The sequence below is a fragment of the Sorex araneus genome, chromosome X, assembly GCF_027595985.1.
Source record: "Sorex araneus isolate mSorAra2 chromosome X, mSorAra2.pri, whole genome shotgun sequence".
NCBI lineage: Eukaryota > Metazoa > Chordata > Mammalia > Eulipotyphla > Soricidae > Sorex > Sorex araneus.
The window spans coordinates 285,340,143-285,354,097 of NC_073313.1; the positions used below are offsets into that span (position 1 = coordinate 285,340,143).

General features: G+C 38.7%; 1 protein-coding gene across 2 annotated transcripts in view; it reads right to left on the reverse strand.

The window, feature by feature from the left end:
• Positions 1–13,955, reverse strand: part of ASB3 (ankyrin repeat and SOCS box containing 3) — a 111,558-nt gene that overhangs the window by 73,360 nt on the left and 24,243 nt on the right. Inside the window, exon 2 of one of the 2 annotated variants that reach the window (XM_055120080.1) lies at positions 5,486–5,694. In XM_055120080.1, the coding sequence (XP_054976055.1) occupies positions 5,486–5,681 (196 nt within the window). In that variant the 5' untranslated portion in view covers positions 5,682–5,694. Of the gene's footprint in view, positions 1–5,469; positions 5,695–13,955 lie in introns of those variants that run through there. The other variant, XM_055120081.1, reaches the window with a different exon arrangement.

The following is a 13,955-nucleotide window of genomic DNA, read 5'->3' on the forward strand; positions in this document are numbered from 1 at the left end:
GCTGAAAGTTGTAATTTCTATTTTTTAGGATTAATAGAATTAGGCTTGCTCCTCAAGTTCATGCTCTCCCACTACATATCTCACTTGCTAGTCCCTATGTGGCTTTGATTGCTTATTTCCACTTAGAGAAGACCATGTTCTCCCTTGAACAAGTACTTCCTCTTTCTCTCCCCTCCTATCTCTCCAAGTAAGTTTCAATTAAAAAAAAAAATCTTACTTCATCTTAGAAAAACAAATAAATACAAAAGATAGAATCCAAGAAAGTTCAGTATAGCATCAAAATAGAAATAATTTATACAAGATATCCCATAGTATGAAATACTTTAAAATCAAAAGAAAGGGGTCATTCATGGTGATGTCAGAAGGGGGCACAGGCCAAGGTCCTACCCAACTAAATCCCCTGCAGCAACATCACACCCCAACAGCTGCCGCCATGCCTCGGGCTGGCTCCCACTGCCTCAGACTGAGCTCCACAGAGATGCTAACGGGCCGAAAATGTTAAGTACACTGGGTGTTTGGGTTGTTTTGCCTTTTTTTAAATTAAGGAGTACACTGGGTTTTTGCTTTTGTTTTTGTTTTAATTAAATATCTATGATTTACAAAGTTATTGATAGTTTAGTTTTAGATATGCATTTCTCTTTTTTTAATATTTATTATTTTGGCTCTTTTGGGGTCACACCTGGCAATGCTCAGGGGTTACTACTGGCTCCGCACTCCAGAATCACTCCTGGCATTGCTCAGGGGACCATAGGGGATGCCAGGAATCAAACCCAGGTCGGCCACATGCAAGGCAAAGGCCTTCCCCACTGTACTATCACTCCAGGCCCTAGACATGTATTTCAATACCAATCCCACCACCATTGTCAACTTCAGGCAACCAGTGTTTCCATATTCCATCCTCACCCCATCCCCGCCTGTCAACCTGACAGGCACATTACAAAACTGCAGTGGTTGCAGCGTACATCTCGTGTCTTCAGTGTTGTTGAGTCTGTGCTTTGTATATATGGCTATCCCTCTCAGCCATATCAACAGGATAACTGAAGCCCTGATCCCTGATGCCTCTTCACCCATTACTTCCTGTTCTCTTCTTCCCCCTTGAATTGCTTTTTTTCTCCATCGTCCTCTCTAAACACTGGGGTCGAGGGTGATCTAGGCATCCCCCTTGTTCTACCATACATTTCCTCATTCAGTAACCGGTACATAGAATACGCTGGGGTTTTTTGGCTGAAAACTGCAGGCCTTTTCAAAGTCAGGATGGGTGACTTCCCCACCCCAACTCTACTTCTGGAAGCCCAGGCAGCCACGGCCACTGTAGCCATGAACATGTAACTTATCTACCAGCCCTGTTCCAGGCTCATATATAAATCACAAAAGAGAAAAAAGAAAAGAAAATGGGGTCAGAACATGACAGTTGTGTTCAAATACATAAGAGGGGCCAGAGAAATAGTACTGCTGGGAAAGCACTTGCCTGGCATGCAGTCAACGTTGGCACTCCCTCACTCACCCCCCAGCCTCACCAGTTCCAAGTCAGGAATAACCCTGAGCATCACTGGGTGTGGTCCCAAAAGAAAAACAAAAACAAATACACAGCAGACAAATTCCACAAACACATTCATTTCTCTTCTCTAACTTTTTGTGGGCAGGGGAATAAGAGAAGCAGGAGTCAAAATATAACACAAAATCAGTATCTGAAGGTGGACCAAATATTTCTTTTAAAACTTCTGAAATATCAATAAATTTATTTCAAAATTTTATTGAGGGAAATGGTCTTATCTCTAACATTACTTTGTTGTACTCAACTAAAATGAAAGTAGGTAAAATATTCCATTTCTATTATAGTTTATAGTAATTATATCCCCAAAACAATAAAATACATTACAAATAAGCCAAATAGTGCCATACTGTTTTTAAGGAACTTCTGAGTTAATTCATTTCAAGATTACTAGAGTTTGTTATGAAAATCTCAAAGTTCTGGTAATATTTAAATTGTGTAAGTTGTGTTAACATTTAAATTATTACTTTTCCTGGGAGGTGTGGCCTGGTGGTGCTCAGAGAACACATATGGTGCTGGAGACTGAACCAGGGTTGGCCACCTATAAGGCAAGTTCCTTAACCCCTTAACTATCTCTGATACCAACAACAACAAAGACTTTTAACTCCACACTGAAAGATAATATTAAGAAATAGCTTTTCAGTGATAACAGGGAAATTCATAATAATGCAAACATTCATTTAGGAGAAATAACAAGCACAGATTAAGATACTAGAAAAAAACCAACAAGGGACACCAAAGCAAGTAGAAGGGAGGAAATAAAATACAGAGCAGAAATCAATGAAATGAAAACTAAAAAATTTTCAAAAAAATAATGAATCAATGAAACCAAGAGCTGACTCTTTTAGAGAACAAACAAGATTGACAAACTACTAGCTAAACTCACAACGCGCACAAGAGAGAAAAAGAAAATTTTTCTCTAATTTTTCTAATAAATCAAATCAGAAACAAAAGGGAGAAGTCATAATAGATACCACAAAAATCAAAGGATCATCAGGGACTACTGTGAAAATCTTTATGCCATGAAATTGGAAAATTTAGAGGAAATAAAGAAAATTTTGGACTCTTACAATCTTGTAAGGCTGAACCAAAAGGAATCAGAGGGATCAGAGAACCTCTGAAACTTTTAACATTAACATAATACTAAATTAACTAATACAGATATAAAGATGCGGGAATCTCATTTTACTCTTCAAGAATAGATTTTTATCTTATTGTCATTTAAAAACATCTCATGGGACCAGGCAATTTGCTCTAAGTGGTGGAGCACTTGCATATCTGAGGCCCTCATTCATTCCTTATAGCCCCACCAGGAGTAGTCATGGGCCCCATTACCCAACTAAAATGAAATTTAAAAAAAAAACCCTCCTCATATGTAACTCTATGCTGGCTAGCTAATTTACAAAATAGTTATTATTTCTCACTGTTCAATGCTAAGGAACTTGAATCATACGGGAGAATTTAAATAATATTTTTTAAAGGCAAAGGATCTGAATAAAATATAGACTTAGTTCATTTGTAAGGGGGGAAGATATAGAAGGGGAATATTAAAAACAAAAACAACAAAAACCACTTTAAAAGTGACCAATAGGTTATATAAACCTATCCCTGATTTGTTTGACTTTTCTATTTGGAGAATCATATAACCAAAGCTGATAGACTTTCTTTCAGACAATACCACCAACTCTAAGAATAAGTACTACAGAAGACAACCAAACACGGAACATTAAGGCCAAAATTACAGCTTTCTCCTAAAATAAGACATACAACCCTACTCAAATCCTTGTGTAAGCACCACTCATAAATCAGATCTAGCCAAAGTTCATTTTATAATGGCCAACTCTCATAATATAGTGAGAAAACTCCATTTGACTATATCAACTGTTCACGTAACTAACTGTGTGGCTTTCTTTTTTTTTTCTTTTTGGCTGGTTGGGGGCAACGGAGCTTTCAGATTAAATCAAGGGTTACATACATACAAGGCAAATGCTCTTTTACACAGCTACATACCCAGATTGTCCAGTTTATACTCCAAAAACATCAACCCCCCCAAAACATACTATTAACAATGATGTAAATTTTTAAATTCCCAACAAAGTATATAGACTTACTATAGTAAGTTTAAAAACATGCAGCCAAAAGTATGCCAAATTTATTCATTAGCTAAAGGGAAAATAATATAACATGAACAACACTATTCTAATGTGGGGAAAGGAAAAACATTACGAACTGTTATGAGAGATGAGCTTTTTGATTATATATGCAAATTAATGCCTCTGTTACCAGGGTTTGCAAACTCAAGCTACAGAATTAACTTCAGATTCTGAACACATATATTAAGCTGTTTAAATTTGAAAAGTGTACTATATTATTCTATTATCTTTAAACATTTAACTTAAAAAGACTCTAGAACATATAAAAGCAGTAATGACAAAATTTTTGCATTATGATTTGGTGAATTTGGCCTTTCCAATCTTCACCCCTTATGACAAAAACCAAATATACACAACCCCCCCAACACATGCACACACAAACCTATGTAAGGACTATTTCCTTTCCCACTTATAAGTCAATAAAGTAGCAATTCCGATTACAAGAGCAGTCAAAGACTTAAAATGAGCTTAAACTATCATTCCTGGTGTTAACTACACAGGAAACAATCAACTTCCATGGTCAGTAAACTGTAAACAATTCATGAATATTACAACATGGAATTATATTCAACCCAAGTTGAAATTAACTGAATGACATAAATGGTTTGATTAAATGTTGCAAACATTTAATAAATAATAAAGAGAAGAACATGGGTATTAGGGTCAAAAAGAAATAGTTCAAATCAAACACCCTAAGTTGTTAAGAAACCTCTGACAGGTCAACGTCTCTGTGCCTTGATCTTCAACAATAAAATTCAGAGAACAGGAGCCTGGAGATAGCTAAGTGGTAGAATACATAGTCAGCATATACAAAGCCTGAATTCACATGCCAACCCAACTCAGCACTGCCAATTCTGTCCTTTCCCCTATTCCCAGCACTGCCAAGCGGGGCTCCTACTATCACTCAATACCAGTTTTTTTTTTTATATACAAATCAAGCAGTTTTGTATATCTACAAATGACTAATACAATGACTATTACCAAGCAGTGCTTAATCATTATGAATTTTCTTTGTATTTTCATCTCTTCAATGTCACAGTCTCTCATTTAGTCTCAATACTGTGTGTGTAAGACTGGGTCTTTGGGGATATAGGTTAGGGAATCTCGGCACTTGATTTCTCCCACAGGACTGATCCCAAGTTATATGTATGAATTAAACCGTATGCACAAAGAGATATATAGTAACACGTAACACTTCCTTGTTCCATTAATCTATTTTCTGTATGCTTTCACCTGTTGAAACTATCATTTCTGTTTATATATTTATTGTTTGTCTCCCCTGACAAGAATATAATAAAGGCAGGGATCTTGTCTGTCCTGTTCTCTATTGTGTCCCCAGCAAATAACGTCAAAATAATTGGAAAGATTCCTAAAACTAAAGAAACAGAAAAATACTTTTAAGAAATGATTAATACAAGCCAAACATTCACACCCTCAATTTCAACAACACTACTCCCTCTGTTTGGAAAAGAAAGGAAGAATAAATATTACCAGCAACTAACCCAATTAAAATAGCACGCTACTCTTGCCACATCATCTAGCTCAAACATAATTGTGGCCAGGCACCAGTATTCCCATATGAAGGACAGCATTTATAAATGTTCATTTAGAACACCAGTTGGACATAATTCAGGGCAGCAAGTCTAAGAATTAAACATAGGCAATTAATTTATGATTATTGAGACAGAAACAAATATTACTGTTAATAAGTCATGCATTAACATTGTTTTTTTTAATCCAGATTCCACATTCATCTTTCCATACCTTGAATTTACTTTACCTGCATGAATTAACATCTGCAGACACTCTACAGAGTTGTGATAAGCTGCTTCATGAATTGGCATCCATCCCCTGTTATCAGCAATATCAACACTATGTCCCTTTTGAAGAAGTTTTCTTAAGACTTTAACATTGCCTTCTCTGGCAGCAAGTCCAACTGTAGAACACGTGTTAGAATAGGCCTCTGTAAAATCCATTCTTTTGACCAGTCTACAAAATAAGGCAGAAAAGAAAATAAGTAAATAAAACAAGTCAGCAATATATTTTTTTTTCTAATTTTTTTTTAAATTTTTTATTGAGTCACCATGTGGAAAGTTACGAAGTTTTCAGGTTTAAATCTCAGTTATACAATGCTCGAATGCCCATCCCTTCACCAGTGCTCATATTCCACCACCAAGAATCCCAGTATAGCTCCACCCCACCCCCCCACGCCCTTAGCCCCCCTAAGCCCCCCCCCGCCTGTGTAACTAATAAATTTCACTTTACTTTCACTTTGATTGCATACAATATTTCAACAAAATTCACTATTATTGTTTGGAGAGTCTCTCCCCTAAAGTCAGACCTGCTGAAAAGGAAGCATTAGATAATTTGTTTTCCATTGCTGAGGATGAAGAGGTATGAGGTCGAGTGACCACACTTATCAGCCTCTCAGTTTTGGGTTTCTGTAATTTAGTATTTTAAAGTCAGCAATATATTATACCCTAGAGATTAGCAGATTGCAATGGGCCTTTCTAGTACATCCCCCACTACTAAGAAAGACCATGAGGGAGAAAGCCACCTGTCAGGCCAGTCTCTTGCTACAGACTAAATCTGGAAATCTGCATTTGGTGATTTAGAATGATACCTTGCATGTTCTTACTAATAATATTAAGGGAGATTTAAGTACTCCATCATATCTTTTCTGCAAGTGTTTAAGCAGTCAGTACCTTTCATTCAGAAAATGAGCAGACTCATTTTCCTGTTTACTCCCCATCAAAGTGTACTCCATGGAACTCTGTAGATGAGATCTATACACATAGCACAAATACCAAATGTACCCTAATATGCAGAGAGGGTAATGTAACTACCAGTATGACTTCCTGCACTAGCTGATCCTTCACAGCAGAGGATAAACACTTGGGTTTCCTTTCCTTGATAAAATAATCTTACAAACTGAATATACGGAATGAGACAAGAGAGAGAGAGATCCAGGGGCTAGAGCAAAAGTACAGCAGGTTGGGTACTTGCCTTGCACACAGCCAGCCTGGATTCCATCCCTGGCATTCCATATGGTCCCCAAGGCACTGCCAGGAATAATTCCTGACTGCAGAACCAGGAGTAACCCCTAAACATCACCAGGTGTGGCCCCCATCCTCAAAAAAATAAAATAAAATCCAGCTTTCTGATACCAGTGCAACAAGTTCCTTAGAGTATTGTTACCTTCTTCCTAATCATCTCCCTTTCAACTTCCCCTGAAGTCAGTGGCCAGTATAGATATCAGTGCCTAAGTCTCACAAAGCCAACTTACTAGTCACATCATGATGTATACTGGACTGAGATTTAAGATTCTAAAAATAATTATCCAAAGGAATGTTTCTTAAAGTATTGTAAAATATGTTAACAATATAATTAATTATAATTTATATTAATAAAGTAATAGATTACAGTATTAATGTTCTATGCATTTTATTGGTGAAGATAAACTCAGAAGCATGATTTGTCAAAGGTTATGTAACAATCTGGGATGTTTGATCAGAAGGATTTCTCTCTATAAAATACAACGTTATACAAAATACAACAGAATCTTTTGCTATGGGTATTATATATTACTGGTATAACAAATCATTGGTATTAAGTTAGTAATTATTATTAGTGTTATTCATGATCTATTATTGATAGTGTTAATAATATTAACTAAATTTAATACATAATAAATTGTAATCATAATTAAATAAAACTATAACAAAAAGTGCAGGAGTTGCTCGCATGGTCTAGAGAACTAGAAGAGCTGATTTTACAATTTTAATTTAATTTATAATTTCAGTAGTATTATGTATAATAAATTTAATATTAATGTATAAATACACATTACAGCACTTTTCACTGGCCCCAAATGTCTAGTACCTATATTAATAGCATAACTTAATAAATTAATAAATTAGTTTAATTCACTATTTTGTATTTAAGTATAAAATACAGCATTACTAATAGTGTTCCATTCAACAGCACTCAGATCCCATTCTTCACTGTTTTCTAAAATCTCAGGAAGTGGTTCAGAAATGTCAATGTGTCTGGTCCAACACAAATAAAAGTATTTTAAAAATCACATTCTAAATAAAGCACTGCGAAAATAGAAAGATAAAAATGAAATACAACATTTCTATAGCAAATTTAAATTTATTCATAGTAACAGTTAAAATATAAAGTTTCAACTACAAAAATTGTTTCTGTAATGAGTCAAACAGTTCAAGTTAGCTACAGATGAATCTGACTGGATCAACTAGGAGAGTATAAATATTTATTATAAACCACTTAACATTTATTTACTGATCACCAACTAGATGATCAGCAATGTGGAGGATATAAACATAAGACACAGATTCTACCTTGTTACTTATATTCTCATTGAATGATAATGTATGTGACTCAAAATTATAAAAAAAAAAAGTACCATTAGAAGTAAGTACAGAGATCCCCCTAAGTACAGAGGTCTGGGCTGGAATGATATTGCAACAGGCAGGGTGTCTGCCCTGCATGCGCTGACCCAGGTTCTATCCCTGACATCCCATATGATCCTCCAAGCACTGCCAGGAGTGATTTCTGAGTGCAGAGCCAGGAGTAACCCCAAGAATTGCCGGGTGTTGCCCAAAAAGCCAAAAATCAAAAAAACAAAAACAAAAAACAACAATAACAAAAAAAACAGAGGTCTCTCCAATGAATAATCAAAAAACAGGACAAACTACTACTACTTTGTGAAGGATAAGAGCTGGGCATTAATGGCTAAGGAAGATGTAACAACAACAAGAAAACATAGAAAGAATTACTAAGGAGAATGAAAGACATCATCAATATTATGGAAATGAATGAGAAAGGGTAAGGGACAATGAAGATGGGAAACTTTCACTTCAAAAAGAACTTTAAGTTAACAGGAGTAGGAAAACAAGGTTACAGAAGCAGTTGTAGGCTCAACATCAGAAAATTCTGTATGCTAACTATACTTACCACCTTAACCACGCTAAACTTATAGTCAAGACCATTACATTTAAGATGAACAAAAGAAAGCAAGTCACACATTTTAGGGTAATTTTAACTTACAAGCATATCCATCTAGTACAAGAAAACTAATTTCTATGTAGGAAAAACACTCAAAAAATTACACCAAAATATTCCATTTAAAACATTCAATGGGCGAAAGAGCTAGTATAGCAGGTAGGACACTTGCCACACCATCAACCAGGGTTAGATCCCTGGCACCCCTTATGGTCTCCCACCACTAGGAAGTAGTAAGCCCTAAGCACCACTAGGTGTAACCCAAAAAACAAACCCCTGCCCCCCAAATTCAAGAAAAGACATAAATTCTTTTCCTAATTTTACAAAAATTATTATCAGATCCAGACAAGTAGGAAATAATCTGAAAAAAAAAAAAGAAATCAAACCTGAATATCTTTGAGTTTCCTAAGGGAAAAAGAAGAAGAAAAAAATTCTACAGGACCTGGACCTAGGAGCTAGTTCAAAAAGCTAGAGCATATGTTTCGTGTGAAGCCCTCATTCAATACACTCTCTGAATACCTCATGGAAGTATCAAGTCAGGTATAGACAAAAACATTAAAAAATATAAATAAATATATATATGTGTGTGTGTATGACTCAACATGAGGAATGACTTGGCGCCAGAACTGCGCAGGAGGAAGAGAGCAGCATGGAATGCCTTCAAGAGCGTCGAAGAAGTGGTTAAGAGGACGAAGAACCTGCAGCTCCAGGCACATCTTTTCAACTCCACCGTTCATCCTGCACTAACATATGCCTCAGAGACCTGGGCCCTACGCAAACAGGATGAGAACGCTATTCAGATATCCCAAAGAGGAATCCCAAAGAGGAATCGAAAGAGTATCACGTTTCCCTCAAGTGAGAGAAGGAATCTAGAGTGCTGACCTCCATCGAGGGTCAAGAATCAGGGACGCTGTCTCGTTTGCCAAGATGTCAAAAATCAGATGGGCCGGACACGTAATGCGATTCAGAGATGACCGCTGGACTAGAGCTGTTACTGACTGGATTCCACAGGACATCAAAAGACCAGGTGGCTGCCCACCAACGAGATGGTCAGACTTCTTCATCAAAACCCTGAATGAACAGTTTGAGGCTCTTCCTGTCCCTGGATCGAGCAGATATAATTGGGCAACACTAGCACGTGACAGGGACAAATGGAGATGTTACTAGCGCCCGCTCGAGCAAATCGAGGATCAACAGGATAACAAGTATATATACATATATGTATATATATATATACACATATATATGTATGTGTCAGGTGTAGACAGAAACATTAAAACATATATGTATATCCTATAATAACAGGATCAGTCCCTTCAACCCTAACTAACATAAGTAAACTGTTGACAAGCTCTCCTTTCACAAAACCTGAGTTTTGTGAAAAGCTTTTTCTGAACAGAAAAAAATTACAGAGAGACACACAAACAAACCTCGGACCCGAGCAACTTGTTGCAGAGATGGCCCTAGACTTTGCAATAGGCCCTTTACACTGAGCTGCTCCAGACGGGGGCAGGTGCTATCCCTCCACCTGCCCTCTAGGAGCCCCTGTGGCCACCATTTTTCTAGAAGTCAGTGACAAACTCCAGTATGAGCGGCGGTGGCAGCAAACACCAGGCCTCACGGGACAGGGAAGGAGTGGGCCCTTCTCCTTCCCCTGCCCCACGGGACTGAGATGACACTACATCTGGCCACCGTCTACTTAAGCTCCCACACGGCCATGATCCAGAGACACACAAATGAACCTTGGACCCAAGCAACTTGCTGCAGCAATTTCTTCAGACCCTAATTATTAATGTTAGAATTCCTAGAGCATTATGGGCTGGAGAGATAGCACAGCGGGCAGGGCGTTTGCCTTGCACACGGACGACCTGGGTTTGATTCCTCCGCCCCTCTCGGAGAGCCTGGCAAGCTACCGAGAGTATTTAGCCCACACTGCAGAGCCTGGCAAGCTACCCATGGCGTATTCGATATGCCAAAAACAGCAACAAGTCTCACAATGGAGATATTACTTGTGCCCGCTCGAGCAAATTGATAAGCAACAGGATGACAGTGACAGTGACAGAGTATTATATTGTATCCATAACAAGCACTACAAAACACATTGTCTAGGGGCTGGAGCAATAGCACAGCGGGTAGGGCATGCTATTGTGGCCGACCCAGGTTCAATTCCCAGCATTCCATATGGCCCCCTGAGCACCACCAGGAGTAATTCCTCAGTGCATGAGCCAGGAGTAACCCCTGTGCATCGCCAGGTGTGACCCAAAAAGAAAAAAATAAAAAAAACTAAAAAAAAAAAACATTGTCTAGCATTGCCTTTTTGGCAGGTATGAGTGGTGAGGGGGACTGGTCTCAAAATATAGAAGGTAACTAAAGTAGAGAAATAGAGTATTGTGCAAATTATCTGCCATACAGACAGAAGGTGTGGAATGGGTGGGAGGGGATACTGGGGATTTTGGTGGTGGAAAATGTGCACTGGTGAAGTGATGGGTGTGTAATCACACAAAAAAGGAAAGGGGGCGGGGCAACACACAGGGCAACACACAGGGCACCAGCGCTCTATCTCTCCCTCCGCCCGCATTGGGTAGTCTCCAGCAACTTCCCCCACCCCAGGGAGGTTCATTGCGATGATGAGGCAGGTGAAGGAAGCAACTGAGCCAGGCTGGTTGGTCTCAGTTGCAGTTTATTCCATTCCCATCTCCATTCTCCTGATTCTCCTCCTGCTTCTTCCTCCCCCATGCTACTTCATTCTCCTTCTCCTCTGGATCTGGATCTCAATCTAGCGTCTCCAGATCTGGCCCTAGAAACTTGCCCCCAGCCCACTATTTCAGCCTAATTAAATCCCCAAGAATGAGGGGTTGGGGCTTAAACATAGGTGTGGTCACAATCAATAGGGGTAAAGTTCTTTCCCTCAGGGGATGCTTCTTCTAGGACAGATTCTCTTTCAGCAGAATCTCTTTCAGCAGAATTCCACCCATCCAAGAGTGGAATCCCATGGGTGTGTTTCTCCTCTCCTTGTCCAACTAACATATAAGCATTCATAATATTAATCATTTTGTATGGACATAGCAAGAGATGCATTAAGCTTGTAGAATTGCTTTCCTGGGGTCACCTCGATCTCAGACTACAGTGCTCAGGCCAGAGTAGTCTTTCCTATCCCTAGCAGGGTCCTAGTCTAGTCGTTACTTTTGGATCATGACATGACATGTCCATGACCAAGCTCTTAACTTATAGTTAAGCATTAGGCACTTTGGCCAGGCCCATCTCGATGCCAGGATAGCACATAACTCACCGCTTGCCCTGGGTCCGTCCCGTCCCTCATCGGGACCCTGCCTTTGGGGTACTAGGAACTAAGGGCAACTGAGGCTTAAATCGAGAAAGCAGATGCCAGGAGTAAATAATATTCGAAGCCAATTAAATCCCATGTTACAAAAGCATATTAACAACTGTCTTTCTTTGTCCATACAAAAAGGACATTGCTTGGGGCTGGAGCGATAGCACAGCGGGTAGGGCCTTTGCCTTGCACGCGGCCAACCCGGGTTCGAATCCCAGCATCCCATATGGTCCCCTGAGCACCGCCAGGGGTAATTCCTGAGTGCAGAGCCAGGAGTAACCCCTGTGCATCGCCAGGTGTGACCCAAAAAGCAAAAAAAAAAAGGACATTGCTTTAAAGTAAACTATTCAAAAGACACGAGGAGAGGAGAAAGGCAATATTAATTTACAATAGAGGTTCAGTGTCCTAGAAAGGTCTAACCTTACAAATTAACAGAGTCTGATTACGGGAAAAGCTGATTAACTGGTTGGGGAAGAGAGCACAAAGAAGTGGTTATAGATAGACAAAGGAATGGGAATGACTCAGGAGCACTTTGATGGGTGTGACCCGATAAACCTAAGCTCCCTGTAGCAAGGAGAACAGGACATACCAATGTTGTCTTAAAATGTTTAGAGATTATTACCAGATATGCCTAAACTCTGTGGCAATGGAGAAAGGACAAACCAATGATATCCTACAGATGGGTGTTTGATGACTGTATGATCAAAGCTCAAACATGAAAGCTTTGTTACTGTACCTCATGGTGAATCAATAAACATAACTAATTAAAAAAGAAAAAGATTACAGAGTCAAATAATTAAATGAGATATATAAACTTCAACTGGATCCAGGATTGTGAGAGAAAAATAAGTCACAAAAACTGATGTTGAAATAATTCAAAAATCTGAATATTAAGTATCTGATGATGCAGTTATTGCTTATTTTCTTAGATGTGATAAAAGCATTATGGTTAATAGAAGACTGTCCTTACATTCTTAGAATTAGCAGTTGATAGTTCTAACACACATTTTTATATTAAAATGTACGTGTCCTCCCCCATAACACAAGGGTTAAGGCGCTTGCATTATGGCCTACAGGCTGAGACCACCACTGGGTTCGGCAAACGGTTCAACCAACATAGCCAAGAGAACCCTGTACACCTCTGGGTATAGCTACACAAACACACACACACTCACACACACACACACATCGTACTCACAGAAAAAGTATATACATATATATGCTCACTATAACTCTTTTTCCTACTTATAGTGGCTATATTCATTGCAGCTGGAGGTGGGGATGGTGGGTATGTGGGTCCCAGGGGTAGATAGAATTACACATGTACTCCACCTCTTGGGTCGTCTTTCCTATAAAAATTCTTCTTCGAACTTTGCTATATGTTTGAAACTTTCCTCAAAATTTGAGAGCAGAAGAAAACGAGACAATTAGATATGTAAAGTACAATGTGGAAAAAATATGCAAAGACCTGCTTACGTTTTAAACAAATCCTTATCTTCTGTAGCAGCTTCCTAATGATTTAAGATCCCAGGGATATTCTTTCAACCGGGTTAAAATTTTAGCTTTCTTTATGGGCTACATTCCATTCAGCAATTAGAAATCTTCCAGAAATCATTAGATAATGTTTGTTTTCTCGAATAGAAACACAACAGTGAATAGTCTGGAGAAACTCCAAGCAGCAGATCTTAACACTGACTAGGATCCTTGAAAAGCTGGAAGATTAGAAAAATGAAGCCCTCCAACTCGCATACCACTTCAGAAGGATCCCCATTTCGCTTGTGGAGCCTGTGTGAGCCTTCCTGCACCCTTTCCTGAGGTAGCAACTGAAAACAAGGAGACACACGGTTCACTTAAAGAAAGTCTCAATATCTAACTGATCCTGTGGGTTCAA